The sequence below is a fragment of the Alexandromys fortis genome, unplaced genomic scaffold, assembly GCF_014885135.2.
Source record: "Alexandromys fortis isolate MF-2015 unplaced genomic scaffold, M_Fortis_MF-2015_v1.1 scaffold_219, whole genome shotgun sequence".
Taxonomy (NCBI): Eukaryota; Metazoa; Chordata; class Mammalia; order Rodentia; family Cricetidae; genus Alexandromys; species Alexandromys fortis.
The window spans coordinates 505729-529758 of record NW_026068092.1 but is presented as its reverse complement, the minus strand read 5'-3'; the positions used below and the strand labels follow the sequence as shown (position 1 = coordinate 529758).

The 24030-nt window shown below is 42.6% G+C and overlaps 2 protein-coding genes across 9 annotated transcripts in view; one reads left to right on the top strand and one right to left on the bottom strand.

The window, feature by feature from the left end:
- The window catches only part of Gnb1l (G protein subunit beta 1 like), an 83481-nt gene that overhangs the window by 13961 nt on the left and 45490 nt on the right, over window positions 1-24030 (top strand). The window contains exon 3 of one of the 8 annotated variants that reach the window (XM_050122966.1): window positions 7359-7427. The exons of the other annotated variants lie outside the window; for them this stretch is intronic. The gene's annotated coding sequence lies outside the window, so the exon portion shown is untranslated. The remainder of the gene's footprint in view (window positions 1-7358; window positions 7428-24030) is intronic. 8 annotated transcript variants of the gene reach the window in all.
- Window positions 14708-15223, bottom strand: LOC126489003 (60S ribosomal protein L23a-like). The gene has a single exon (XM_050122970.1). The coding sequence runs from the start codon at window positions 15218-15220 to the stop codon at window positions 14723-14725; it is 498 nt and encodes a 165-aa protein (XP_049978927.1). The 5' UTR covers window positions 15221-15223; the 3' UTR covers window positions 14708-14722.

Here is a 24030-nt window from a genome sequence, read left to right as displayed (position 1 = left end):
AAAACCACCTCAAGTACTTAGCTCCTGAGACCCATGCTACTCTACTGGCCTGGCCTTGCCACTCTGACAGTTGTTGGCTATAAGGACTCAGCTGTGTACCTGACAGGGACTCGATGGTGGCACTGCAATGGTGGGCTGGTAGGAGGCTGTGCTTACTGCCCTGGTCTGTCACGTGGGCTGTGTCTCTAGCAGGGCAGGCCTCATAGGAATCTGGGGCTGTAGCTGGTTTCTGTCACCCAAGTCACTGGGGCCTGTTTAGAGGGGCTATGAGACCTGATGGGATGAGTGATGGAAGGTACTGTTGGCCAGGAGGTGTGGAGGTACATGAATCCTGCTGGGGTAGCACCACCTCAGAGCTAGAACAATACTTTGCCAGGTGCTAGGCCTCGGTCGTAGAATGAACAGCAACCTATTTCTCCTGGAGAGACGTTAAGACTGTGGCCCAGGCTGCAGGGGTCGCCATGCCTGCTCAGGGCTTTCAGGGATATGGTGTCACGGGAGATGTCCCAGTGCAGCCCTGGGCTAGCTTGCCCTCCAGGGGGAAGAGCCACTGTCAGTGGCCAGCCCTGGAGGAAGCGAGGTGAGACAGTGATGGGAGTGTTGCTCTCCAAGCCTTGGGGAAGGTGCCAGTTCCCACATTGGCACTGGGCTGCAGATACCCACCTTCTTTGCTGCTTTCCTTGTCTTCCTGCCATCCTGCTTGCCTCCCTACTGCCCCAGAATGCTTTCCGGGTTCTGCATCTTTGAAGCAGCTGCCTCCCTGCCTGCCTGGTACTTCCCAAGGTGGAGACTGACAGAGGATTCAATGAATCGAAGGTCGCCAGTTGGGGCGTTGACAGATGCCCAGCCATGATACCATTTCTGATTTAATAACCGAATGGGAGGCTGGCCCTTTGTAATAATTAGGGCTAATTACTGAGGAGGTGTTGACAGACAGGCTGAGAGGAAACAAACTACCTTTATCCCGTGGCTTAGAGTCAGATTACTGGCCCAGTGCTATCTGCCCCTCAGAAAGTAGACGCTTCAATCACTCAGCGAGGCTTCAAAGGGGAAAGGCCCTGACAATGCTTGGGATTTGGAAAGCAGCAATGAAGTGCGCCTTTGACTCTGAGTCGCCGAACGGAGCCCCATTCCAGGAATGGTTTCTTTGTGCATCTTGAGTTACCTCGGCAAACCTGCTGCTTCCCGCGCATTTGGGGCAGGGAGGGGCTGCATGGGCATGGTCAGGGCTGTGGCTGGGGCACGTCCAGCCTCCTGGGGTCTTTCCTGGGCTGAGATGCAGCATCTGATGTAGGTAGTGACCAGGTCTTGGGATGAGCCCTGCTGGGGAGTATGCTGAGTTCTTGGTAAGACTTTCCCGCCTCGCCTCGATGGAAATGTTTTTGGTGTTATTTATGGCAAGACCACCCCTCAGAGGCCTTGAGGTCTCTCCCTAGCTTGCTCTGGAGGCAGCTCCCACCCATGTCTTCGTCTCAGAGCCAAGGCCACAAAAGTGATGTTTCTCAGTGGGCTTTCAGTCTCAGAAGCTGAGAAGGTATTGGAAGCTGGTTTCTGATGGACTGTGTGGAATCCCTGGTGTCTACACTTCACAATACAGAGGGCCGTGCCCAATTCTGGGTGCCCGAGTTTTAAGCTGAAGCACTGAGCAACATGCCAGTTGTCTGGCTGGACAGCTCAAGGCCACAGCTGCAGCTACAGTACAGCTCCATGGAGGAGAGCATGTAGAACTGCCTATGCAGTCAGGACACTGGCCAAAGCTGCAGCAGGGGCCGGTTCTGAGCTTCTGGGCCTTGATGCCAGTGATTTCTCCCATCAGAGAGGCCTCTGCTGAGACCAGAGTTGCTCAACGAGTGCCTACTCTGTTCTCAGCAGATCCTGGACGGTTCTGTTCTGGGCAAGCAGGAGGCGGGAGGATGGCACTGGGCAGGAGGACGGTGCTGGGCAAGCAGGAGGCGGGAGGACAGTGCTGGGCGAGAGGACGGTGCTGGGCAAGCAGGAGCGGGAGGAGCCCCCTTGCACCTTTATGTGCATCTCCCGTGTGTCTGCTTATGGCCTTGGCTGTGTTCCTGCAGACCTGCCCAGGTTAGTGGATTCTGGATTCTGAGTCTTTCCCCTCTGCGACAAGTGCCATGGGCCGAAGGGAAAAACTTTGGCTTTCTTTCCTGGCATGTTGCTTTGTGTCCAAAGAAAGTGCCTTCTGCAGCTAGGAGATGGCTTGGTGGTTAAGAGCCCTTGCTCTTGAAGAAGACCTGAGTTCAGATCTCAGCACCTTCATGGTTATGGTTCTGGGGGTTTTAATGCCCTCTTTTGGCCTCAGTGGGCACTGCACACACATGGTGCACATATACACATGAAGGCAAAATACCATACGCATAAAATAGAACTAGTCAGGCGTGATGGTGCACATACTTAATCCAGCACTTAGGTCGCAGGAGGATCTCTCTGAGTTGGAAGCCATGCTGGTCTACATAGTGAGATCCAGGACAGTCAAGGCTACATAAAAAGACCTTGTCTTAAAAGCAGCAGCAATGTTGTTTTTAGCCAGATATGTCTAAACAAGAACTGAGTTTTCATCGTATAGTAGTGGCAAACTAAATACCACTAACCAAAGTACAAGAAAATGACCCCACATATATTACGTAATATATTTTATTTGAAGGCAGTCTCCCAGAGAGTGACCAGGTGAGCAGGGGCTGAGCATTTTAGCGCACAGAAGAGGGAGTCCCCCCTCTCTCTCATTGAGATCTTAAGTTGGGCACCACTGAGGACTGAAATCCAGGCTGAATGCAGACTCCTGAGCTGAACCTATTGTCTTTTTCTATCCTGGGACCTCTCATTGCATTTCCTCTCTTATCTCCGTAGCCTACTGACTCTGAAAGTCTCCTCTGCTTCTTACTGTTGCTAACTGGGCAGCCGTGAGATGCAGCATCCGGAACTTGGAGAATGTTCCTCAGTGGTTTGCCCCTTGTTACCCTCATGGTCACACCAAGGCCATGGCTTTAGGGAGGAAGAGGACAAAGATACGGTGCTTATGTTTTCACTTAAAATCATTAGTGTGTGTCATCCATGACTCCCACTGCCAGTGTTGACCTTGGTCAGGGGCAGAGGTGCTGTTCCTCAGGCTTTCTGCTGCAGTTACCTTGAGGAAGGGAGTCAACACGTAGCCAGTGTGGGAGTGAGACAGCTACACCAGGACTCTGCTCAGGAGTTCTCTCCAGTTCTCTCCTCTCTTCCTCTCCCTCCCACCCCGGGGGCTGACAGTGTACCCCAGACTGGTCCTCCTCCCTCAGCTACCCAAGTGCTGGGGTTTTGAGTGCACACCTCCATGCTCGGCTTCCATCAGATCTTTACCTCAGCAGCAGCAGCAGTGTTTCCCCAGTGAGGCTTACTATGACCACAGCAGCATCAGGCTGTAGAAGACTCATTCATTTGCCGGAGGAGAGTCTTCGGGGTTATTTTCTCTGTGCAGAGATTATGATGAAATCAAACTTTCATATATAGACTTTTGTTTGCACTTAAGTTTTCATCTCTCTTAAAGCTCTAGAGATGGAACTGCTGAGTAGAATGTGGTGTGTATATTTAAGAAATTGCCACTTTCTTAGAGCGCTCACACATACCTTCTCATCAGCAACCTCGGAGTTTCAGCTGGGCCACATTCTTGGCAGCATCTACTTTTGTCTGCCTTCCTTTTAGACACTCAGTAGATACTTACCTGTCCGATTCTTGTTTAATTTGCATTTCCCTGATGGCTATCGGTGAGCAACTCTTTCTGCTTATTTACCATTTGTGCATCTTAAACAGTGTTTTGTGGTTTGTTTGTTTGAGAAAGGGTTTCTCTATGTAGCCCTGGCTGCCCTGAAACTCACTCTGTAGACCAGGCTGGCCTTGAACTCTGCCTTTCAAGTACTGGGATTAAATATAGGCACCACTACCACCCAGTTTGTGGTTTGTTTTTTAAATTATTTATTATTATTATTTTATTTTTGTCTATGCAAGTGTTTTGTTACATGTATGTATGTGCACCACGTGTGTACCTTATACCTGCAGAAATCAGAAGAAGGTGTCAGATCCCCTAGAGCTGGAATTACAGGTGGTTGTAAGCCACTATGGGTGCTGGGAACTGAAGCTAGTTCTTCTGCAAGAGCAGCAACTGCTTTTAATCATTGAGCCATCTCTTCAGCCCTTTTAAATGGATTTTTAATTGGTTTTAATTTTGTTTTAGTTGGTAACTTTTAGAAAAATGAAACATTTATATACAATAAACTGTCCATATTTAAAGTAACAGCTTGATAGTTTTCAACACCTGGGATAATATGCCACACGATCTTAAGTACAATGGGTACATTGTCCTCAAAGTTTCCTCTCGCCCTTTGTATGCGTTCCCCTCCCCCTTCTTTACACTTCCCTTCCCTAGGTTCCCAGTAGGTCAGTTAGCATTTCCTAGAATTTTATATAAATAGACTCAGAGTATTTACTCTTTCTGATTATTTTGAGATTCACTCACGCTGAAGCGTGTGTCAGCGCTTCCTACCTTTCACAGTCGAGTGTGCATATGTTCCATTGTGTGCATTCGGCTGTTTGTTCAGCTGTTGATGGATGTTTGGGTTGTTTCCAGTTTGGGACTGTTTTTAAAGAAATGACAAACTTTATTTCAAAGTGGTTGTACCACTGTATAATCCCATTACAGAGTGTGGTTGTTTGTGCTGCCTCTCACAGTTTCCAGGAACTAGTGACAGCTCCTTCCATTCCAGCCAGTCTGCCAAGTACACAGTGACATTTTAGTATAGTCTTATTTTGCGCTTCTTCAATGACCAAATGGCCAAAAAAACTGTTTTCATGCTTTTATTTGGCAACCACTCGTTTATGGTGAAATGCTTGTTTAAATATTTTTACTATTTTTTATTTTCATTTAAATGTTTTGTTATTGTCTTATTTGGAAAATGTAAAATTCATTTTGTTGTTGTTTTTACTGTTTTTCCACAGGGGCTCTCTTTGTAGTAGGTTAGGCTAAAACTCAGGATCATCCCCCAGAGTGATGGAATTACAGTTGTATGCCACCCTGTCAGCTGATAATAATAACAACACTGTTTTTGGTTTGTGCTGGTAACCAAACCCAGGGTCAGCTGGTAGGCAAGGGCTGTACCCCAAGCTGCAGTGTCAGCACTGGTTTCATTTTGTATCCTAGGCTGGCTTTCAACTTGCAGCATAGTTCATTTTGACCCTGAATTCCCACCAGTCCTTCTGAGTGTTAGTGGTGTAGTCATGTGTCACCATGGCTGGGACATGTTTAAAAACCTTAAAAGAATATTTTGTTTATTTGTGTGTGTGCATGTGTGTGTTCACACACATACTACCATTTATGTGTGCCAGCCCATTTTTTTTAATACTCAGTATACAGATTCTACCTTTCCACCTTGGGATCAAGCTTACATGTGTTCTACCATTGAACTACATTGTTTCTCATCATACAGGTTATTTATTGATATATAGATATACGGTTTGCAAGTATTTCCCCCAGGTGATTGTCCTTTTATTTTCTTAGGTACTTTTTTTTTTTTTAGTTTTTCATAACTTGGATTGGAGAGATGGCTCAGTGATTAAGAGCTGTTGTTACTCTTTCAGAAGACCTGAGTTCTCTTCCCAGCATCATGCCAGTAGGCTCACACCTGTTTGCAGCTCCACCCAAGGGAAAATACGCACATGCACACACAAATAAATAGTCAAAAAATTCTATCGAACTTTCAGGATAATTTATTTTTATTTGTGTGTGTGTGTGTGTCACGTGTGCACTGGTGTGCCAGGTGCCTGTGGAGGATGTTAGATTCCGCCGAGCTGGAGTTACAGGTGGTTTTGAGAGATACAGACAGTTTTGAGCTACTTAATAAAGGTGCTGGGAACCAAACTTGGGTTCTCTGGAAGAGCAGTGAGTTCTGTTTAACTGCTAGACCATCTCTCAGGCCCCCTTAGTATTTTGCTTGTTTGTTTGGTTTGGCTTTGTGTATGTGTGTGTGTTTTGTGTGTGTGTGTGTTTGAGACAGGATCTTACTATGTACCTCTGGCTGTCCTGGAACTCACTCTGTAGATCAGGATGGCCTCCTATTCACAGAGATCTGCCTGCCTCTGTCTCCCACGTGCTGGGACTAAAGGCGTGTGCCACCATGTTCAACCCTTATAGTATTTATTTAAAGAGCAAAAGTTTCTGATTCTGTATAAGTCAAGTTTGTTATTTTTCTCCTATGATCGTGACTCGTGAAAGCCTTTTAATTTGTTATTATGTGTGTATGAGTGTGCACATACTTGTAACAGCATGTGTGTGGAGGTCAGAGCACAGCTTTGAAGAGGTGGGTCTCTCTTTCCACCATTAATGGGTTCTGGGACCAAACTTAGGTCTCTAGGCTTAAAATGCCTTTACCTGATGAACTGTCTTGTCAGCTCTTGAAAGTTTCTTTTTTTTTTTTTTAAGGTTTATTTGTTTGTTTATTTATTTATTTATTGTGCTATTGTGCTCTGTTTGCATGTATGCCTTTATGCCAGAAGAGTCCATCAGATCCCACTATAGGTGGTTGTGCATCACCATGTGGTTGCTGGGAATCGAACTCATGACCTCTAGAAGAACAGCCGGTGCTCCTAAGCACTGAGCCATCTCTCCAGCCCCCTCTTTTTTTTTTTAAGATTTTATTTTACTATGTATAGTGTTCTGCTTGCATGTATGCCTGCTATCCAGAAGAAGGCACCAGATCTCATTACAGATGGTTGTGAGCCACCATGTAGTTGCTGGGAATTGAACTCAAGACTTTTGGAAAAGCAGGCAGTGCTCTTAATCACTAGGCCACCTGTCCAGCCCTGAAAGTTTCTTAAAAATCATCAGTGAGTGTTAAATTTTCCTGGTATGATCTCTGTCAGCTGATTTGGTAGCTTTCTACAGTGTTTTGTGTTCATATCAATTTGTTTTTAAATATTGAATCAGCTTCCCACTCCTAAGGGAAGCAATAAGTGGGTAGCGCATACACTTTTGTTCTTTATTTATTTTTTATTTTTTATTTTAGACAGGGTTTCTCTGTGTAGACCAGGCTGGCCTCAAACTCATAGAGATCCACCTGCCTCTGCCTCCCGAGTGCTGGGATCAAAGTCATACATCACCACTGCCCCTTGGTGTATATGCTTTTGTAATGATGGGTTCTTTGCTATTTTTTCCCAGGAGTTTTTGGTTGTTGTTTTATTTTATTTTTGTCTTTAGATGTAGAGTCTGATGAGGTAGCTTTGGCTGGCCTAAAACGTGTTAGTGGACCAGGCTGGTCTTGAACTCAGAGAGATTCTTAAAGGCATATGCTACCACACCTGGCTTTTTTTTTTTCCAGGGCTTTTATATCTTATTTTCATGGAGGATATTGTTTTGTGCATCGGGGAAGTACTTCTCACCTCATAAGGTTAGTTAAGAACTGCTATTACTATTTTTACTATTTATGGTTGTTTTTGTTTTCTGGAAGGCATTGTACAGAACTAGTGTCTTGGATGATCATAGTGGGCTGGTTACTATTGTTTGTGCTTTGTTTTTGCAAAATTTTGAACAATGTGTAGCATGTGGGTTAGCAGTGAGAGTGTTTGCCTTGATTGTAGCGGGCCGTGGGTCCTGCCCGCAGTGCTGCCAAACAAAGCAAAGCTCAAAGTGCAGATGCTCCCTTCAGCCAGTGCAGCACTTAGGCCGCCCTCACCTGAGTTGCTGATCCAGAAGCAGGCTGGATTCTGTGGTGTATAGTGTCTCACTTTCTCAGTGTTTGCCGTCTGAATGACAACCCCTTTCAGTAGTGTTTAATTTATTCCTTCTCTCTCTCCTTTTATCTATCTGTTTATTTATTGGTTTTTTGAGACAGGGTTTCTCTGTGTAACAGTCCTAGCTGTCCTGGAACTAGCTCTTGTAGACCAGGCTGGCCCCGAATTTACAGAGATTCGCCTTCCTCTGCCTCCCGAGTGCTGGGATTAAAGGCGTGTGCCACTATCACCCAGCGATACTGTAGCTCTTATATTCTTAAATGTTTCATTACACTTACCCATTGTATGTATGTTTAGGCCTGTGCATGCCATGGTGCACATGTGGAAGTCAGTTCAGCCTGTGGTGGTTAGTTCTCTCCGTTCACAGTATGAGTCCCAGGAGTGGAACTCAAGTCATCAGGTTTGGTGGCAAGTACCCTTAATTGCAGAGCCATCGTCTGGTCCCCTTTCTTCTTTTCTAGTGTTGTCTTTTGATGCTCTCAATTTCCCTGTGGAAGAGAGATGTTGGCCAAATCACTGTCCCCACAAAAAGGAGACAATAGAATGGAGTGACTGACAGCATCCTCTGGAAGGAGTGGAAACAACGGGATCCCTGTGGGGCGCAAAAACAAAGCCAACCTTCAGCTTACAAGGAGACCTGGAGTCCCTGTTGTCTCCGCAGACAGACTTCCACAGCCCTTACAGAACCTGAGCTATTTAGAGTTGTCTGGGGTTCATAGGGCTGTCAGGCTATGGAGTAAGAGCTCAGGTTTTTTATATCTTCACACACTATGACCTAAGTATCTGGCTCTGGGCCATCGAGAATCTAAATCTACCTCGACAGAATCTAAATCTACCTTGACAGTGCAAGTCCCCACAGAGACCAACAGATGCTGTGTGTCTCTGTTCTTGAGGATCTGCAATCACTCTGTCACATTCCTGGTCAGCTGTAGTACCACAGCCCCAGCTTCTGGAAATATAGACCTAGCAGAAGTGTCAAGACTCTGGCTTCTAACTGATGTGACCCCCATCCCCTGAGAACAGAGTGAGAACTGACATAACCACAAGCCTGAAATGCCTGTGAACACTTGTGCATGACTTGGTAGCCAGTCTGGTGGCAGCCTCACTCTGCCCTGTGAGCCAGCTGGCCAACCCACAGTGCCCCCAAGTACACAAACCCAGTCTGACAGCCCCACCCACTGGAGAGCCTATCGCATAACCACCAGTCTGTGGCTCAACAGTCCACCAGGCACAGCTTTATTCCTAGCAAAGCCATACCACACAACTACATCACAGACACCCACAGGCTTGACCACTGACAACCAAGTACATTACCAGTGAGCATCATAGTTAAAGAAACTACACTACTGTATCCACTTGGAATCGAAGCTAGCAGTATGTCAAACTAAGGTGAGGTAGCTCCAATTGACAAAAGAAAGTCTCTTTCTTGGGGAAATGATTCCTCAAAAAAAGTTGAAAGAGGCAGCTTCTCTACTTGCTTCTTGTGTAAAGTCACAGGCTGAAAGTAAAGGAATAGGAAAATATACTTAATGCCAATAGAAAAGCCTGTAAGAAAATGAAGATTCTTATATAGTGATAAAAAATTTCAGTTCATCTGTTGATAATGTGTGTACCCAATGCAGCACCACCCAAATACATTAAGCACATGTTACTATATCTAAAGGGAGAGATAGGATCTCATACAGCAATAGTTGGGATGTCAGAATCCCAGCAGACAAATTCCCCAGCCTCAAACAGTGAACCACCAAAGTTAAACTGTTGTATAGACCAAATAGACTGGTGGACACAGAACTCCTTCCAGCAGCTGCAGAGTACATCGTCTCCTCAGCACATACAATTCACCACTGCAGATCGTAGAGTAGACCAAAACACAAGTCTCTGAAAGAATTTTTGAAAATCTCTCTTCTGTCCATAAGACATAGTTGGTCTAGAGGAGCTCTGGAAATTATAAAAGTAAACAAAAATTAGACAGTATACTCCTGAACAACTAATAGGTTAGTGAAGACATTAAAAGGGAAATGTTAAAAATGTTTTGAGATTTATGAAAATAGAAATACAATATACCAAAATTATGTGGGGTGCAGCAAAGGTAGTGTTAATATGTTTGCCACCACAAATTCCTACACCCACAAGGCAGGAAGGTTTCAAAAAGCAATGTATAGCAGCATGGCTTAGGAACTAACCAAGGGGAGGTGGCTCAACTGATGACCCAAGTACAAGCCCCAGAATCCATGTTGAAAATACAATAACAAAGACAAGAAAACATAGTTGTGGTAGTGGTATCTGTAATACTGGTATTCCTGTGGTGAGCTAGGAGGCAGAGACAGGAAAATCACTCAGAAGGTTGTAGGTCTACTAGCCTGGATTATTTATTGCAGGGAAGGAAACCTTGCCTGAACAAGATGGAAGACGTAAACAAGTGCTGTCCTCTGCCCACTACAAGTGAACTATGGCGTATGTGTATAAATATGCGCATGCACACATGCACTCACACACACATACTAGTCAGTCAGTTCTTTGTTTGTTTGTTTGTTTGTTTCAAGACTGGGTTTCTCTGTAGCTTTGGAGCCTGTTCAGGCTGGCCTTGAACTCAGATGTCTGCCTGCCTCTGCCTCCTGAGTGCTGGGATTAAAGGCGTCAGCCATCATTGCCCAGCCCTAATTAATATATTTTTAAAAGAAATAACTAGCTAGGTGGTTGGGAGTTAGAAGCAGGTGGATCTCTGAACTCAAGGTCAGCCTGGTCTGTCAAGTTCCAGTTAGCCAGGAATACATAGTGAGGCCCCATCTCACAATACAGAAACAAGCCCCAAAGTAGTAGGAGGAAAGAAATAATAAAGATCTGGCAGAGATTGATGAACTGAGAACAGCGTGATGCAAAATACCACTGAGACAAAGTTCAGTTTTACAGGGAACCATAATTAGCACTAGGGGAAAAAAACAGAAAGATGAAAAACGAGAAAAAAAGAGACATTACTGATACCCCAAAAGTAAATTATATATATGTATATGTATACTAACATGTATGTATGTATGCTAACATATCAGAAAACAGAAAAAAAATGGACAATTTCTAGATGTTAAATGTAAAACATGAATACCAGAAAGAATAGTTTAGAATTCTTTCTAAAGTTAAAGGGATTCTTTCGGATTCATTTTATGAGACCAGCATTCACTGCAAACTAGACTATGTCCCTAATGAATGTGTGTGTGAAAATGTTAGCAAGCCAAGCCAACTGAAAGAGTTGTTTTTCTATTTTACCTTATTTATTTGCATATGTGTGCATGTATGGGTTTCCACAGAGGTCAAAAGATGGACATTGGATCCCTTGATGCTAGAGTACAGGTGTTTGGGAGCTACCCCACTGTAGGAGCTGGGATATGTGCTCCAGGCTTCTGTTGAAACAGTAAGCAGTCTTTACCACTGAGCCACCTCTCCAGCCCTTACCTTGTTTTTGTAAGATGGCTTTCTCACTACTTTGCAGCTCCCTGAGTAAGCCAGTATGGCTGGCCAGTGAGCCTCAGGGATCAGCCTGTCTCTGCCTCCCCAGCATTGGCTTGCAAGTGTGCACCACCATGCCTGGCTTTTCACATGGGCTCTGGAGCTCAGACTCAGGTGCTTAGGCGTGTGCAGCAAGCACCACCAACTGAGCTATACCAGAAGTCCCTAGCCAACTAATTTTCTTTTCATTATATCCCAACCACAGTTACCCATCCTTCCTCTCCTTTCAGGCCCACGCCCCTATCTCTCCACCAGAACCACTCCTCCTCTGTTTCCCCTCAGAAAAGAGCAGGCCTCCCAGGGATATCAATCAAATATGGTATAACAAATTACAATAAGACTAGGTACAAACCCTCATATCAAGGCTGGATGAGGCAACCCAGTAGGAGGAAAAGGGCCCCAAGAACAGGCAAGAGTCAGAGACACGCCCACTCCCACTGTTTAGGAGTCCCACAAGAGCACTGAGCCACACAGCTGTAACATATATGCAGAGGACCTTGTTCAGCTCCATAGAGGCTCCATGATTGTCACTTTGGTCTCTGTAAGCTCCTGTGTGCCTGCTTAGTCGATTCTCGTGGTGTCTTCGACCCCCGTGGCTCCTACAGTCCTTCCTCCCTTCCTTAGTTAGGTTTCTGTTGCTGTGAAAAGACACCTTGTCCTCAGCAACTCTTATGAAGGAAAAATATTTAATTGGGATGGCTTACATTTTCGTAGATTTTTGTCCATTATCATCATGGTGGGGCATGATTGACAGAAAGACGTGGTGCTGGAGAAGGAGCTGTGAGTCCTACATCTCGACCAGGCAACAGGAAGTGGTCTGGGACACTGGGCCTGGCTTAAGCATAGGAGACCTTAAAGCCCACCCCCAAAGTGATACATTTCCTCCAACAAGGCCACACTCCCAATAATGCTACTCCTTATGAGCTTATGGGGGCCAATTATATTCAGACTATCACATTCTCCCTCTTCTACGAGGTTCCGGAGCTCCACCTAAATGTTTTGGCTCTAGGTCTCTGTTTCCAACAGTTGCCAAATAAAGCTTCTCTGATGACAGTCTGGAGTATGATCTATGATTATAGTAGAATATCATTAGGAATCATTTCATTGACCTTTTTTTTTTTTTTTTTTGCCAGCCATGTTTAGTTCTATCCTGGATCTCTGTACTGTCCAGTCTCTGGTGCCTAGCCATTCAGGCAGTGTCAGGTTTGGGCTCCCTCTCATCGGGTGGGCCTCAAGTTGGACCAGCCATTGGTTGACTACTGTTGGCGGAGGCTGCTTATTTGTTTCCCGGACCCAAAATAATCACACAGAAACTATATTAATTGCAAGACTGTTTGGCCAATAGCTTAAGTGTATTTCTAGCTAGGTCTTACATCTTAAATTAACCCATTTCTGTTATTTTATATTTTACCATGATGTTCGTATTTTACTGATACGGTACATGGGCATCTTTCTCCTCTGGCAAATACATGGCATCTTTGACTCTACCTTCTTTCCACCTCTTATCTGTTTGGAATTCCCACCTTGCTCTATTTTGCCAAGTCATTGGCCAAAACAGCTTCTTTATTGACCAATGGCAATAAAACATACTCACAGCATACATCACCTCCCACATCAGGCCACTCCCACAAGTACCTTGCCACCATTGCTCCAGCACATCTTACAAGTAGAACAAATTGTAGGTCAAAGGTTTTGTGGCTGGGTTATGTCCCAGTCCCACCAATGGCAGCCTTGCCTGGTAACAGAAGATGGCCAGTTCAGGCTCTGTACCCCCTATTACTAGGGTCACCCTCACAGATTCCAGGGAGTTTCCACTGTACTAGGTTTTTATAGGGTTTTGCAAACCCCAGTTCCAGTCGTATCTCTCAGTACTTTCTCCCTCCACCCCACATCCCTCCTGTTCCATCCCCATTGACCCAGTCTACCCACAAAATCTATGTTCCTTTCTCAGGGAGATCCATGCATCTCCCCCTTGAACCCTCCTTGTTACTTAACCTATCTGCACCTGTGGATTGTAGCATTGATTATCCTTTACTTAATAGCTAATAACCACTTCTGAGTGAGTACATACCATGTTTGTCTTTCTGGGTCTGGGTTACTGTAGTAGGAGCTGCTGGCTGTGTTCCTACCGCCCCGCTCCCGCCACCGGCTAGCTTTACCTGAAATAACAACACACAAATTGTATTCATTTAAACACTGCTTGGCCCATTAGCTCTAGCCCTTACTGGCTAATTCTGATATCCCAATCAACCCATCTCTAATAAACTGTGTAGCACCAGTCTTACCAGGAAAGATTCAGCATGTCTGACCTGGTGGCTTGCTTCATCGCATGCGTCTGCCCAGGAGAGGGGAGCATGGCCCTCTCCAGAGAGCAAAGCTGTCGAGTCTGAGCTCACTTCCTCTTCCTCCCAGCATTCTGTTCTGTTTACTCTACCCACCTATGTTCTAACCAATAAAATGGGCCAAGGCAGTTTCTTTATTAGCCAATGACCTTCCTCCATCAGGTTACCTCACCCAGAAAGATTTTTTTCTAGTTCTATCCATTTGCCTACAAATTGTATGATGTCATTTTTAAATAGCTGAGTAATAATACTCCATTATGTAAATGTACCACATTTTCTTTATCCATTCTTTGGTTGAGGGACATCTAGGTTGTTTCCAGGTTCTGACTATTACAAATAAAGCTGCTATGAACATAGTTGAGCAAGTGTCCTTGTAGTATGGTAGAGCATCCTTTGGGTATATGCCCAGGAGTGGTGTAGCTGGGTTCTCAATTTTCTAAGGAACTGCCATATTGATTTATGTAGTGGCTGTACAAGTTTGCACTCCCACCAGCAATGGAGGAGTGTTCCCCTTGCTCCACATCCTCACTAACATGAGCTGCCACTTGTTCTTTTGATCTTAGGCATTCTGATAGGTATAACTGGAATCTCAAAGTAGTTTAGATTTGCATTTCCCTGATGGCTAAGGATGTTGAACCTTTCTTTAAGTGCTTCTTGGTCATTTGAGATTCCTGTGTTGAGAATTCTCTGTTTAGATCCATCCCCATTTTTTTTCTTTTTTTTTTTTTTTTTTTTTTTTTTTTGGTTTTTCGAGACAGGGTTTCTCTGTGGTTTTGGAGCCTGTCCTGGAACTAGCTCTTGTAGACCAGGCTGGTCTTGAACTCACAGAGATCCGCCTGCCTCTGCCTCCCAAGTGCTGGGATTAAAGGTGTGCGCCACCACCGCCCGGCTGATCCATCCCCTTTTTTTTTTTCCAATGGAGTAAATAGATTTATTTTTTGCTCAGAGCTGGGAAAACACTTCCCAGCACCCACCCCATATAAGTATATACCTTAGTGTACACCGCAGTACAGCAATGTCAGCAGCCCAACCAGAAAGTGAAAAAAAAGACAAGCAGCATTATTTATGGTGAAAAAATGTATATTTAGAATTAGCCGGCTGGGCTCAGTTTAGATGATTCTGATCTTATTGGCAACATCCAGAGCTTCATAATCAGGAGCCAACCGAACATACACCTTCTTCTCTCCGTCGGGCCTTATGAGGGTGTTGACTTTGGCCACATCAATGTCATAGAGTTTCTTCACAGCCTGTTTGATCTGATGCTTGTTGGCCTTGACGTCCACAATGAACACAAGTGTGTTGTTGTCTTCTATCTTCTTCATTGCTGACTCGGTGGTCAGGGGGAATTTGATGATGGCATAGTGGTCAAGCTTGTTCCTCCTGGGCGCACTCTTCCGGGGGTATTTAGGCTGCCTTCGTAGCCGCAGGGTCTTGGGCCGCCGAAAGGTGGGCGATGTGCGGATCTTCTTCTTTTTGTGGCTGTGGACGCCTTTCAGCACTGCTTTCTTGGCTTTCAAGGCCTTCGCTTTAGCTTCGGCTTTGGGAGGGGCGGGAGCTTCCTTCTTCGCTTTCGGCGCCATCTTGACGAAAAGGGTCTCCATCCCCATTTTTAATGGGATTATTTGATTTGTTGATATATAGTTTTTTGAGTTCGTTATATTTTTGGATATTAACCCTCTGTCAGATGTGGAGTTGGTGAAAAATCTTCCCATTCTGTAGGCTGCAGTTTTGTCCTGTTGTTAGTGCCCTTTACCTTACAAAAGTCTTTCAGTTTCATGAGGGATTATTAATGGTTGATCTTAGTGTCTACGCTATTGATGTTCTGTTCAGTAAATTGTGTTCTGTGCCAGTTCATTCAGGGCTTTCTCTTCTATCAGGTTCAGTATATCTGGTTTTATGTTGAGGTCTTTGATCCACTTGGACTTGAGTTTTGTGCAAGGTGAAAAATTTGGTCCTAGTTGCATGCTTCTACATGCCAGCATTCAGTTAGACCAGCACCATTTGTTAAAGATGCTTTCTTTTTTCCATTGTGTATTTCTGGCTTCTTTATAAAAAATTAGGTGTCTGTAATGTGTGGATTTACATCTTGCTTTTCTATTCAGTTCCATTGATCAATGTGTCTGTTTTTATGACAATACTATGCAGTTTTATTACTATAGGTCTGTAGTAGAGTTTGAACTCAGGGATAGTGATAACCTGTAAAATTTGTTTTATTGTACAGGATTGTTTTAGCTATCCTGGGTTTTTTGGTTTTTGTTTTTTTTTTTTTTTCATATGAAGTTGAATATTGTCCCTTCTAGGTCTGTAAAGAATTGTGTTGTAATTTTGATGGGGATTGCATTGAATCTGTTGCTTTTGGTGAGATTGCCCTTTTTACTGTATTAATCCTACCAATCTATGATTATGGGAGATCTTTCCATCTTCTGATATCTTTTTCAAAGACTTGAAGTTTTTGTTATACAAGTCTTTCACTTGCCTGGTTAGAGTAACCCCATGATATTTTATATTAGTTGCGGTTTTTGTGAAGGGTGTTGTTTCCCCGATTTCTTTCTCAGCCCATTTGTCATTTGTTTATATGAGAGCTACTGATTTTTTTTAAAGTTAATCTTGTATCGAGCCACTTGACTGAGGGTGTTTATCGACTGTAGGAGTTCGTTGGTAGAATTTTTGAGGTTGCTTATGTCTACTATCACATTGATGGGGAAACTCTGTCAACCAATCACATCTAATTGGGGCATGGCGACCTGGACCTCAGGAAGAAAAACTGGGAGATCCAGGTACTCTGTGCTCAGTGCCCGCTGGACCGATTGGAAGTCGGACCTCCCACTCTTATAGTGGGAGTTTCCCTTCTTTAACCATTAAAATATAACTGTTATTCTTGAGCTAGCCTGGTTATTTATTGTACCAACCTAATTCGCTGCATCATATCATCTGCAAATAATGATACTTTGACTCCTTTTTTTCCAATTTGTATCACCTTGGTCTCCTTTTGTTGTCTTATTGCTTTGTCTAGAACTTCAAGTACTTTATTAAATAAATATAGAGAGAGTGTACAGCCTTGTCTTGTTCCTGGTTTGTGTGGAATTGCTTTGTGTTTCTCCATTTAATTTGATGTTGGCTCTAGGCTTCCTATAAATTGCCTTTCTTATGTTTAGGTATATCCTTTGTATCCCTGATCTCTCCAAGACCTTTATCATAAAGGAGTGCTGGATTTTGTGAAAAGCTTTTACAGCATTTGATGAGATGATCATGTTTTTTTTCCCCGTTTGTTTATATTGACTAATTTTTGTATGTTGAACCATGAGCCATTCCTGAATCTCTGGGATGAGGCCTGCTTGATCATGGTGGATGATCTTTTTGATGTGTTTGTGAGTATTTTATTGAGTATTTTTGCATCTATGTTCATGAGGGAAATTGGTCTGTAATTCACCTTCTTTGTTGAATCTTTGTGTGGTTTGGATATCAGGGTGACTATGGCCTCATAAAATGTATTTGGCAATGTTCCTCCTGTTTTTATTTTGTGAAATAATTTTAGGAATATTGGTATTAGCTGTTTTTTGAAAATCTGGTAGAATTCTGCATTAAAATTATCTGGCCCTTGGCTTTTTTTGGTAGGGAGACTTTTAATGATTGATTCTATTTCCTTAGGGATTATAGGTCTATTTAATTTGTTTATCTGATCTTGTTTTATTTTGATAAGTGATATCTATCAAGGAAATTGTCCATTTCTTTTAGATTTTCCAATTTTGTGGAATAAATGTTTTTAAAGTATGACCTAACACATCTTTGGATTTTGTTGGTGTCTGTTGTTATATCCCCCTTTTCATTTTTGATTTTGTTAATTTGGTTATTCTCTCTCCATCTTTTAGTTTATTTGGATAAAAGTTTGTCTATCTTGTTGATTGTCTCAAAGAACCAAGTCTTTGTTTCATTGATTTTGTGTATACTCTGTGTTTCTACCTTACTGATTTCAGTCCTCATTTTGATTGTTTCCTGCCTTCTGTTCCTTGAGTGAACTTGCTTCTTTTTGTTTTAGAGCTTTTAAGTGTGCTCTTAAGTTGTTAGTGTGAGATCTCTTCAATTTATTTATATAGGCACTTAGTATTATAAACTTCCTCTTAGGGCCGCTTTCATTGTGTCCCGTAAGTTTTGGTATGTTGAGCATTCATTTTCCATGGCTTCTAGGAAGTCTTTAATTTCTTTCATTGTTTCTGCCTTTACCCAGGAGTCATTCCGTAGAGTTGTTCAGTCTCCATGAGTTTGTAGGCTTTCTCTGTTCTTTCTGTTATTGTTGAAATTCAGCTTCAATCTGTGATGGTCTGATAGGATTTGGGGGATTATTTCAATTTTTTATATCTGTTGCGATTTGTTTTGTGACTGAGTATGTGGTCAGTTTTGGAGAATGTTCTGTGAGGTGCTGGGAAGAAGGTATATTCTTTTGTGTTTGGGTGAAATGTTCTGTAAATATCTGTTGGGTTCATTTGGTCCTTAACATCTGTTAGCTCCAGTATTTCTCTGTTTAGTTTTTGTCTGGATGACCTATCCATTGGTGAGAAAGAGGCATTGAAGTCTCCCACTGTTAGTGTATGAGGGTCAATGTGTGATTTAAGCTTTAGTGGTGTTTCCTTTACAGATGTGGATACTCTTTTTTTTTTTTAATATATCAATCTTTATTTATTATGTATACAATATTCTGTCTGTGTATGTGCCTGAAGGCCAGAAGTGGGCGCCAGACCTCTTTACAGATGGTTGTGAGCCACCATGTGGTTGCCGGGAATCGAACTCAGGACCTTTGGAAGAGCAGGCAATGCCCTTAACCACTGAGCCATCTCTCCAGCCCACAGATGTGGATACTCTTATGTTTGGAGCATAGATGTTAAGAATTGAAAGATCATCTTGGTGAATTTTTCCTTCGATGAGTATGAAGTCTCCTTCCCTGTCTCTTTTGATTAATTTTGCTTTGAAGCCTATTTTGTTAGTTTGTTCCTTAGGTCCATTTGCTGGGAAAATCTTTTTTCAATTCTTTACTCTGAGGTAATGCCTAATTTTGATGTTGAGGTGTGTTTCTTTTATGCAACAGAAGGGTGGATCCAGTTTTTGTATGTCTTTGTTAGTCTGCTTTTTATTGAAGAATTGAGTCCATTGCTATTGAGAGATATCAATGACCAATGATTGTTTAATTCATATAATTTTGGTGGTGGTGGTGGTGTTTTTCCCTTTTGGTTTTGCTGGTGTAAGGTTTTTTTTATTTCCTGAGTTTTTGTGGGTGTAATTAACCTCTTTGGGTTGGAGTTTTCTTTCTAGTATCTTCTGTATGTCTGGATTTGTAGATAGATATGTTTGAATTTGACTTTATCGTGAAATATATTGTTTTCTCCATCTATGACAATTGAAAAGTTTTGCTGCATATAGTAGTCTAGGCTGGCATCTGTGGTCTCTTAGAGTCTGTAGCACATCTGTCCAGGCCCTTCTGGCTTTTAGAGTTTCCATCGAGAAGTCATATGTAATTCTAATAGGTCTACCCTTATGTGTTACTTTCTCTATTCCCCTTACAGCTTTTAATATTCTTTCGTTGTTTTGTGTGTTTAGCGTTTTGATTATTTATGAGGTCAGGAGATTTTCTTTTCCAGTCCAGTCCACTTGGTGTTCTGTATGCTTTTTGTACCTTTACTGGCATCTCCTTTTTTAGATTAGAAAATTTTTTCTTTCTTTTAAAAAGATTTATTTATTATGTATACAGTGTTCTGCCTGTATGTATGCCTACATATCAGAAGAGGGTACCATATCTCATTATAGATGGTTGTGAGCCACCATGTGGTTGCTGGAACTTGGAAGTCAGGATCTCTGGAAGAAGCAGCTAGTGCTCTTAACCTTGGAGCTCTCTCTCCAACCCTGGAAAATTTTATTCCATGATCTTCTTGAAAATATTTTGTTGACCTTTGAGCTGGGATTCTTCTCCTTCTTCTATTTCTATTATTCTTAGGCTTGGTCTTTTTATAGTTTCCCAGATTTCCTGGATGTTTAGTGTTAGGAACTTTTTTAGATTTACATTTTCTTTGACCCAAGTATTTATTTCTTCTATCTTATCTTCAATGCCTAATTCTCATTTCCATCTCTTGTATTCTGTTGGTGATGCTTGCGTCTTTAGTTCTTGTTTGCTTACCTAGATTTTCCGTTTCCAGAATTCCCACAGTTTGTATGACCTTACTTCCTATTTCAGGTCTTGAGCAGTTTTATTCACTCCCTTCAACTGTTTGTTTTTTCTTGGCTTTCTTTGAGGGAATTATTCATTTCTTCCAGTTGTTTGTGTTTTCCTGTCTTTCTTTAAGGGATTTATTCACTACTTCTTTAATGACCTCTATCATCTTCCTAAAGTTTTTTTTTTTTAAAGATTTATTTATTATATATACAACATTCTGCCCTGATGTATGCCCGCACGCCAGAGGAGGGCACCAGATTTCAGTACAGATGGTTGTGAGCCACCATGTGGTTGCTGGGAATTGAACTCAGGACCTCTGGAAGAGCAGCCAGTGCTCTTAACCTCTGAACCATCTCTCCAGCACTTAAAGTTTGTTTTAAAGTCTTTTTCTTGTGTTTCTGCTGTGTTGGAATATTCAGGACCTGCTGTGGTATGATAGCTAGGCTCTAGTAGAGAAGTATTATCTTGGCTGTTGTTGATTGTGTTCTTATGCTGGCATCTGGGTTTGGGGTAATTATAGGTCTAGGTGTCGATTTCTGATTTGTCTTCGTTAGATTGGGTGATTTGTTCCTTGGTCTCTGTTTCTCTCTGGTCTTCTGGTCTATTCTGGTCCAGCAAGGAGTTTCCTCATGTTTGCCTACCTGTTCTGGCCGGTGTGACCTGCAGCACTTGAGCAGGGACATAGCACTAGGAGCAGGTGGTGGAGAGGAAAGGAATAGCAGTGGATGGGGGTCTTTGGGATCTGAATAGAGGCAATGGGATAGTTCTATAGATGGGCACCTTACCTGTTCTTCAGTCAGCTGGTTTTCAATGGAAGTACCAAGAATGTGCACTGGAGAAATAGCAGTCTCTTTAGGTAAGTGGAACTGGGAAAATTGGACATCCCTATACAGAGGATAAAACTAAGTGCAGTGTCTCTTATGTATTAGTCTGTTTTGCTAATATCTAAGCAAATTGATTTTTAAAGAAAAGATTTATTAGCTCATAGGTCTAGAGGTGCCCGACCTAGGTCAGGTACCAGGTGTACTGGACTTCAGGAGTGCCTGATGGCAGTGATGGAGAGCATGCAACAAAGCAAAGGAGGAGTCCTGCTCAGGGGGCATGCCCCATAATAACCTAAGAGTCTCCTACTAGGTCTCACCTGCTGAAAGTTCCAACACCATCCAGCAGCAGCACTCTGAAGACCAAGTCTTTAATGCGTGTGAACTCTATAAATCTTTTGTTATTTTTAAGTTATTCTTTCTTGTGTATGGGTGTTTTGCCTGAGTATATGCCTATGCACAACATGTGTGCAGTGCCTATGGAAGACAGAACATCTTCTGGTACACTGGGTCCCCCGAAACTGGAGTTACAGATGTTTGTGAGGCACCATGTAAGTACTGATTAACATCCCAGAAGAGGGTAGATAACAGGGTAATGGGTTGATGATAGTCCATTTCAAAAAAGCTGGTAGAAAGGACTTCAAATGTTGTCCAGTGCAAAGAAATGATAACTGTTTGAGCTGATGGATATGCTAATTACCATGATCTGATCATGGCACCATGTGTACATGTATTGAAATGTTACACTGTGCCCATAGATACATACAACTAATTCAAAATGAGGACATTTTTGAGAAAGTTGTGTAAGTGTGATGCTGGGGGTCAGATTCAGAGTCTTGTTCATGCTAGGCAAATGCTTTACCACTGAGCTACGCCCTAGTTTACAAAGTGTTCCCTCTAAGCCAGTGGTTCACAACCTTCCTAATGCTGCGACCCTTTAATACAGTTTCTCATATGGTGACTCCCAACCGTAAAATTATTTTCTTTGCTACTTCATAACAGTGATTTTGCTACAGTTATAAATTGTAATGTATATATCTGCATTTTCTGATGGTCTTAGGTGACACACCTGTGAAAAGGTTGTTCAGTACCCAAGGAGGTCACGACCCACAAGTTGATGATCACCGCTCTAAGAAGTTTTAACTGCAACTACAAATATTCATATGTTGCATTTTCATTTTTATTCAGTTTAGAATATTTTCTAATTTCTCTCCAGATGTCCCTCCTCGGGCCCATAAAAGATTGTTTTGTTTTTAAATATTTGGAGACTTGCCTTTCTGTTGCTGACTTCCAGTTTTGTTCAATGTCCAAAGCATAGACTTTCTATAATTTTGGTTGTTTGAAATCCGTTAAGACTTATTCTATAACCCAGGGTAAGGACTGTTTCGATATGCTCTACATGCTTGAGTTGTTTATGAAATTGTGTGTTTGCGGACCTTGTCAGGTAGATGGATAAGCTGGCCCAGCTCTCCATGTACTTAAATAGCATTTTAATATATTTATTACATTTATTTTGTATATATACACATGTACGACATGTATGTTGCAACACACATGTGGAGGTCAGAGGGCAACTTTGTGGAGTTGCTTAGCTTCCTCTGTCATGAGGTGTCTTAGTTAAGGTTTCTGTTGCTGTGAAGAGACATCATGTCCATGGCAACTCTTATAAGAAAAACATTTAATTGGGTGACTTGCTTACAGTTTTGGAGGTTCAGTCCATTATCATCATGGTGGGGAGCATGATGGTGTGCAGGCACATGTGGTACTGGAACTGAGAGTTCTTACATCTTGCCTCAGAGGCAACAGGAAGTTGACTGACTGTCACACTGAGGGAAGCTGGAGCTGAAGAGACCTCATAGCCTGCCCCCACAGTGACACACCTACTCCAACAAAGTCATACCTCTTAATAGTGCCACTCCCACTCCCTTTGGGCCCCCCTTTTTTTTTCAAACCACCACACATGGGCTCTGGGGATCAAACTGAGGTAGTCTGTGTTGATGGCAGCACCTTTAACAAATGAGCCGTGTCACTGGCTTCTAACTGGGTCTTTTTGTGAGAAGTTTGGTTGTTAAAGTTAATATGTTAAACACTTGGGAGACTGAGGCAGAAGGATTGTAAATTGGAGGCCAGCCTGGGCAACATAGCAAGATCCTGTCACAAAAAGGAAAGAAATTAACATGCTAAGACTGTTTATGTTAATGATAATATAATTACTGTAATAATATGTAATTGGCCTTATTTAGGTCTGTTTTTTACTTTTCCTCCCTTAGGTTTTGGTCCCCTCTTCCTTTCCTACCTTTCCTTGTTTTATTTCGTTTCTTGTTACTATTTTTATTATGTGTACGTGTGTTTTGCCTCCTTGTGTGTCTGTGTACTATGTGGTGTCCTCAGGCCAGAAGAGGGCATCATGTCCCTTGGAACTGGAGTTACAGATGATTGTGAGTTGCCGTGTTAGGTACTGGGAATCAAATCTGGGTTTCTACAAGGGTAGCAGATGCTTTTCACTGCTGAGCTATCTCTTTAGTACTGTCTTTTTTTTAAAAAATGTTTTTGATAGTCTCAGGTATTCTAATTTTTATTTGTCATTATATTTTGTTTTGTTTTTGAGACAGGTTCTCTCTATGTAGCTCTGGCTGTCATGAAACTCACTGTGTAGACCAGGCTGGCCTCGAACTCATAGAGATCCACCTGCTTATACCTCCCAAGTAAGTGCTGGGATTAAAGGTGTGTGCCATTATGTCTAGGTAGATATTCTAATTTTTTATTTTGTTTTTGGCTATGTGTTCTATATATATTAAGTATATATATTTAATCTTTCTGTTAGTATATATTAACTATACATAGTAGTAGCTTTCATTATGATATTCTCATACATTTTCATGAGTTTTGAAAATATTCAGCACCCCTATTACTCTCTCTTGTCCTCATTCCATTGATTACTTTCTTCTTCTTCCTAGCCCTCCTACTTTTCTGTGTGTGTGTGTGTGTGTGTGTGTGTGTGTGAGCATGGTTAAGGGATTATTTACAGGGTTATGTGTGTGTGTGAACATGGATGAGGGATTATTTATAGGGTTATGCGTGTGTGTGAGCATGGGTGAGAGATTACTTGCAGGGTCATGTGTGTGAACATGGATGAAGTATTATTTACAGGGTTGTGTGTTTTTGAGCATGGGTGAGGGATTATTTATGGGATCATGGGCATTTTACCAGTAGTTCTACTGACAAAAAGTTTCCTTCCCTCCCCCAGTAATTATAAACTGCTTCAGTAAGAGGTAGAGTTCCTCCTCTCTTTTGTGTCCAGATGTGGGTGGGCCCAATCCTGTGCAGTTGTTCAAGAGTGTCATGACTATGTCATGCCCAGAAGATAGCATTCTACCACTCTTGGTTTCTTCCTTTG

Excerpts from the sequence above, each read along its gene's own strand:
- LOC126489003 (XM_050122970.1), bottom strand. The coding sequence starts at position 15,220 with ATGGGGATGGAGACCCTTTTCGTCAAGATGGCGCCGAAAGCGAAGAAG.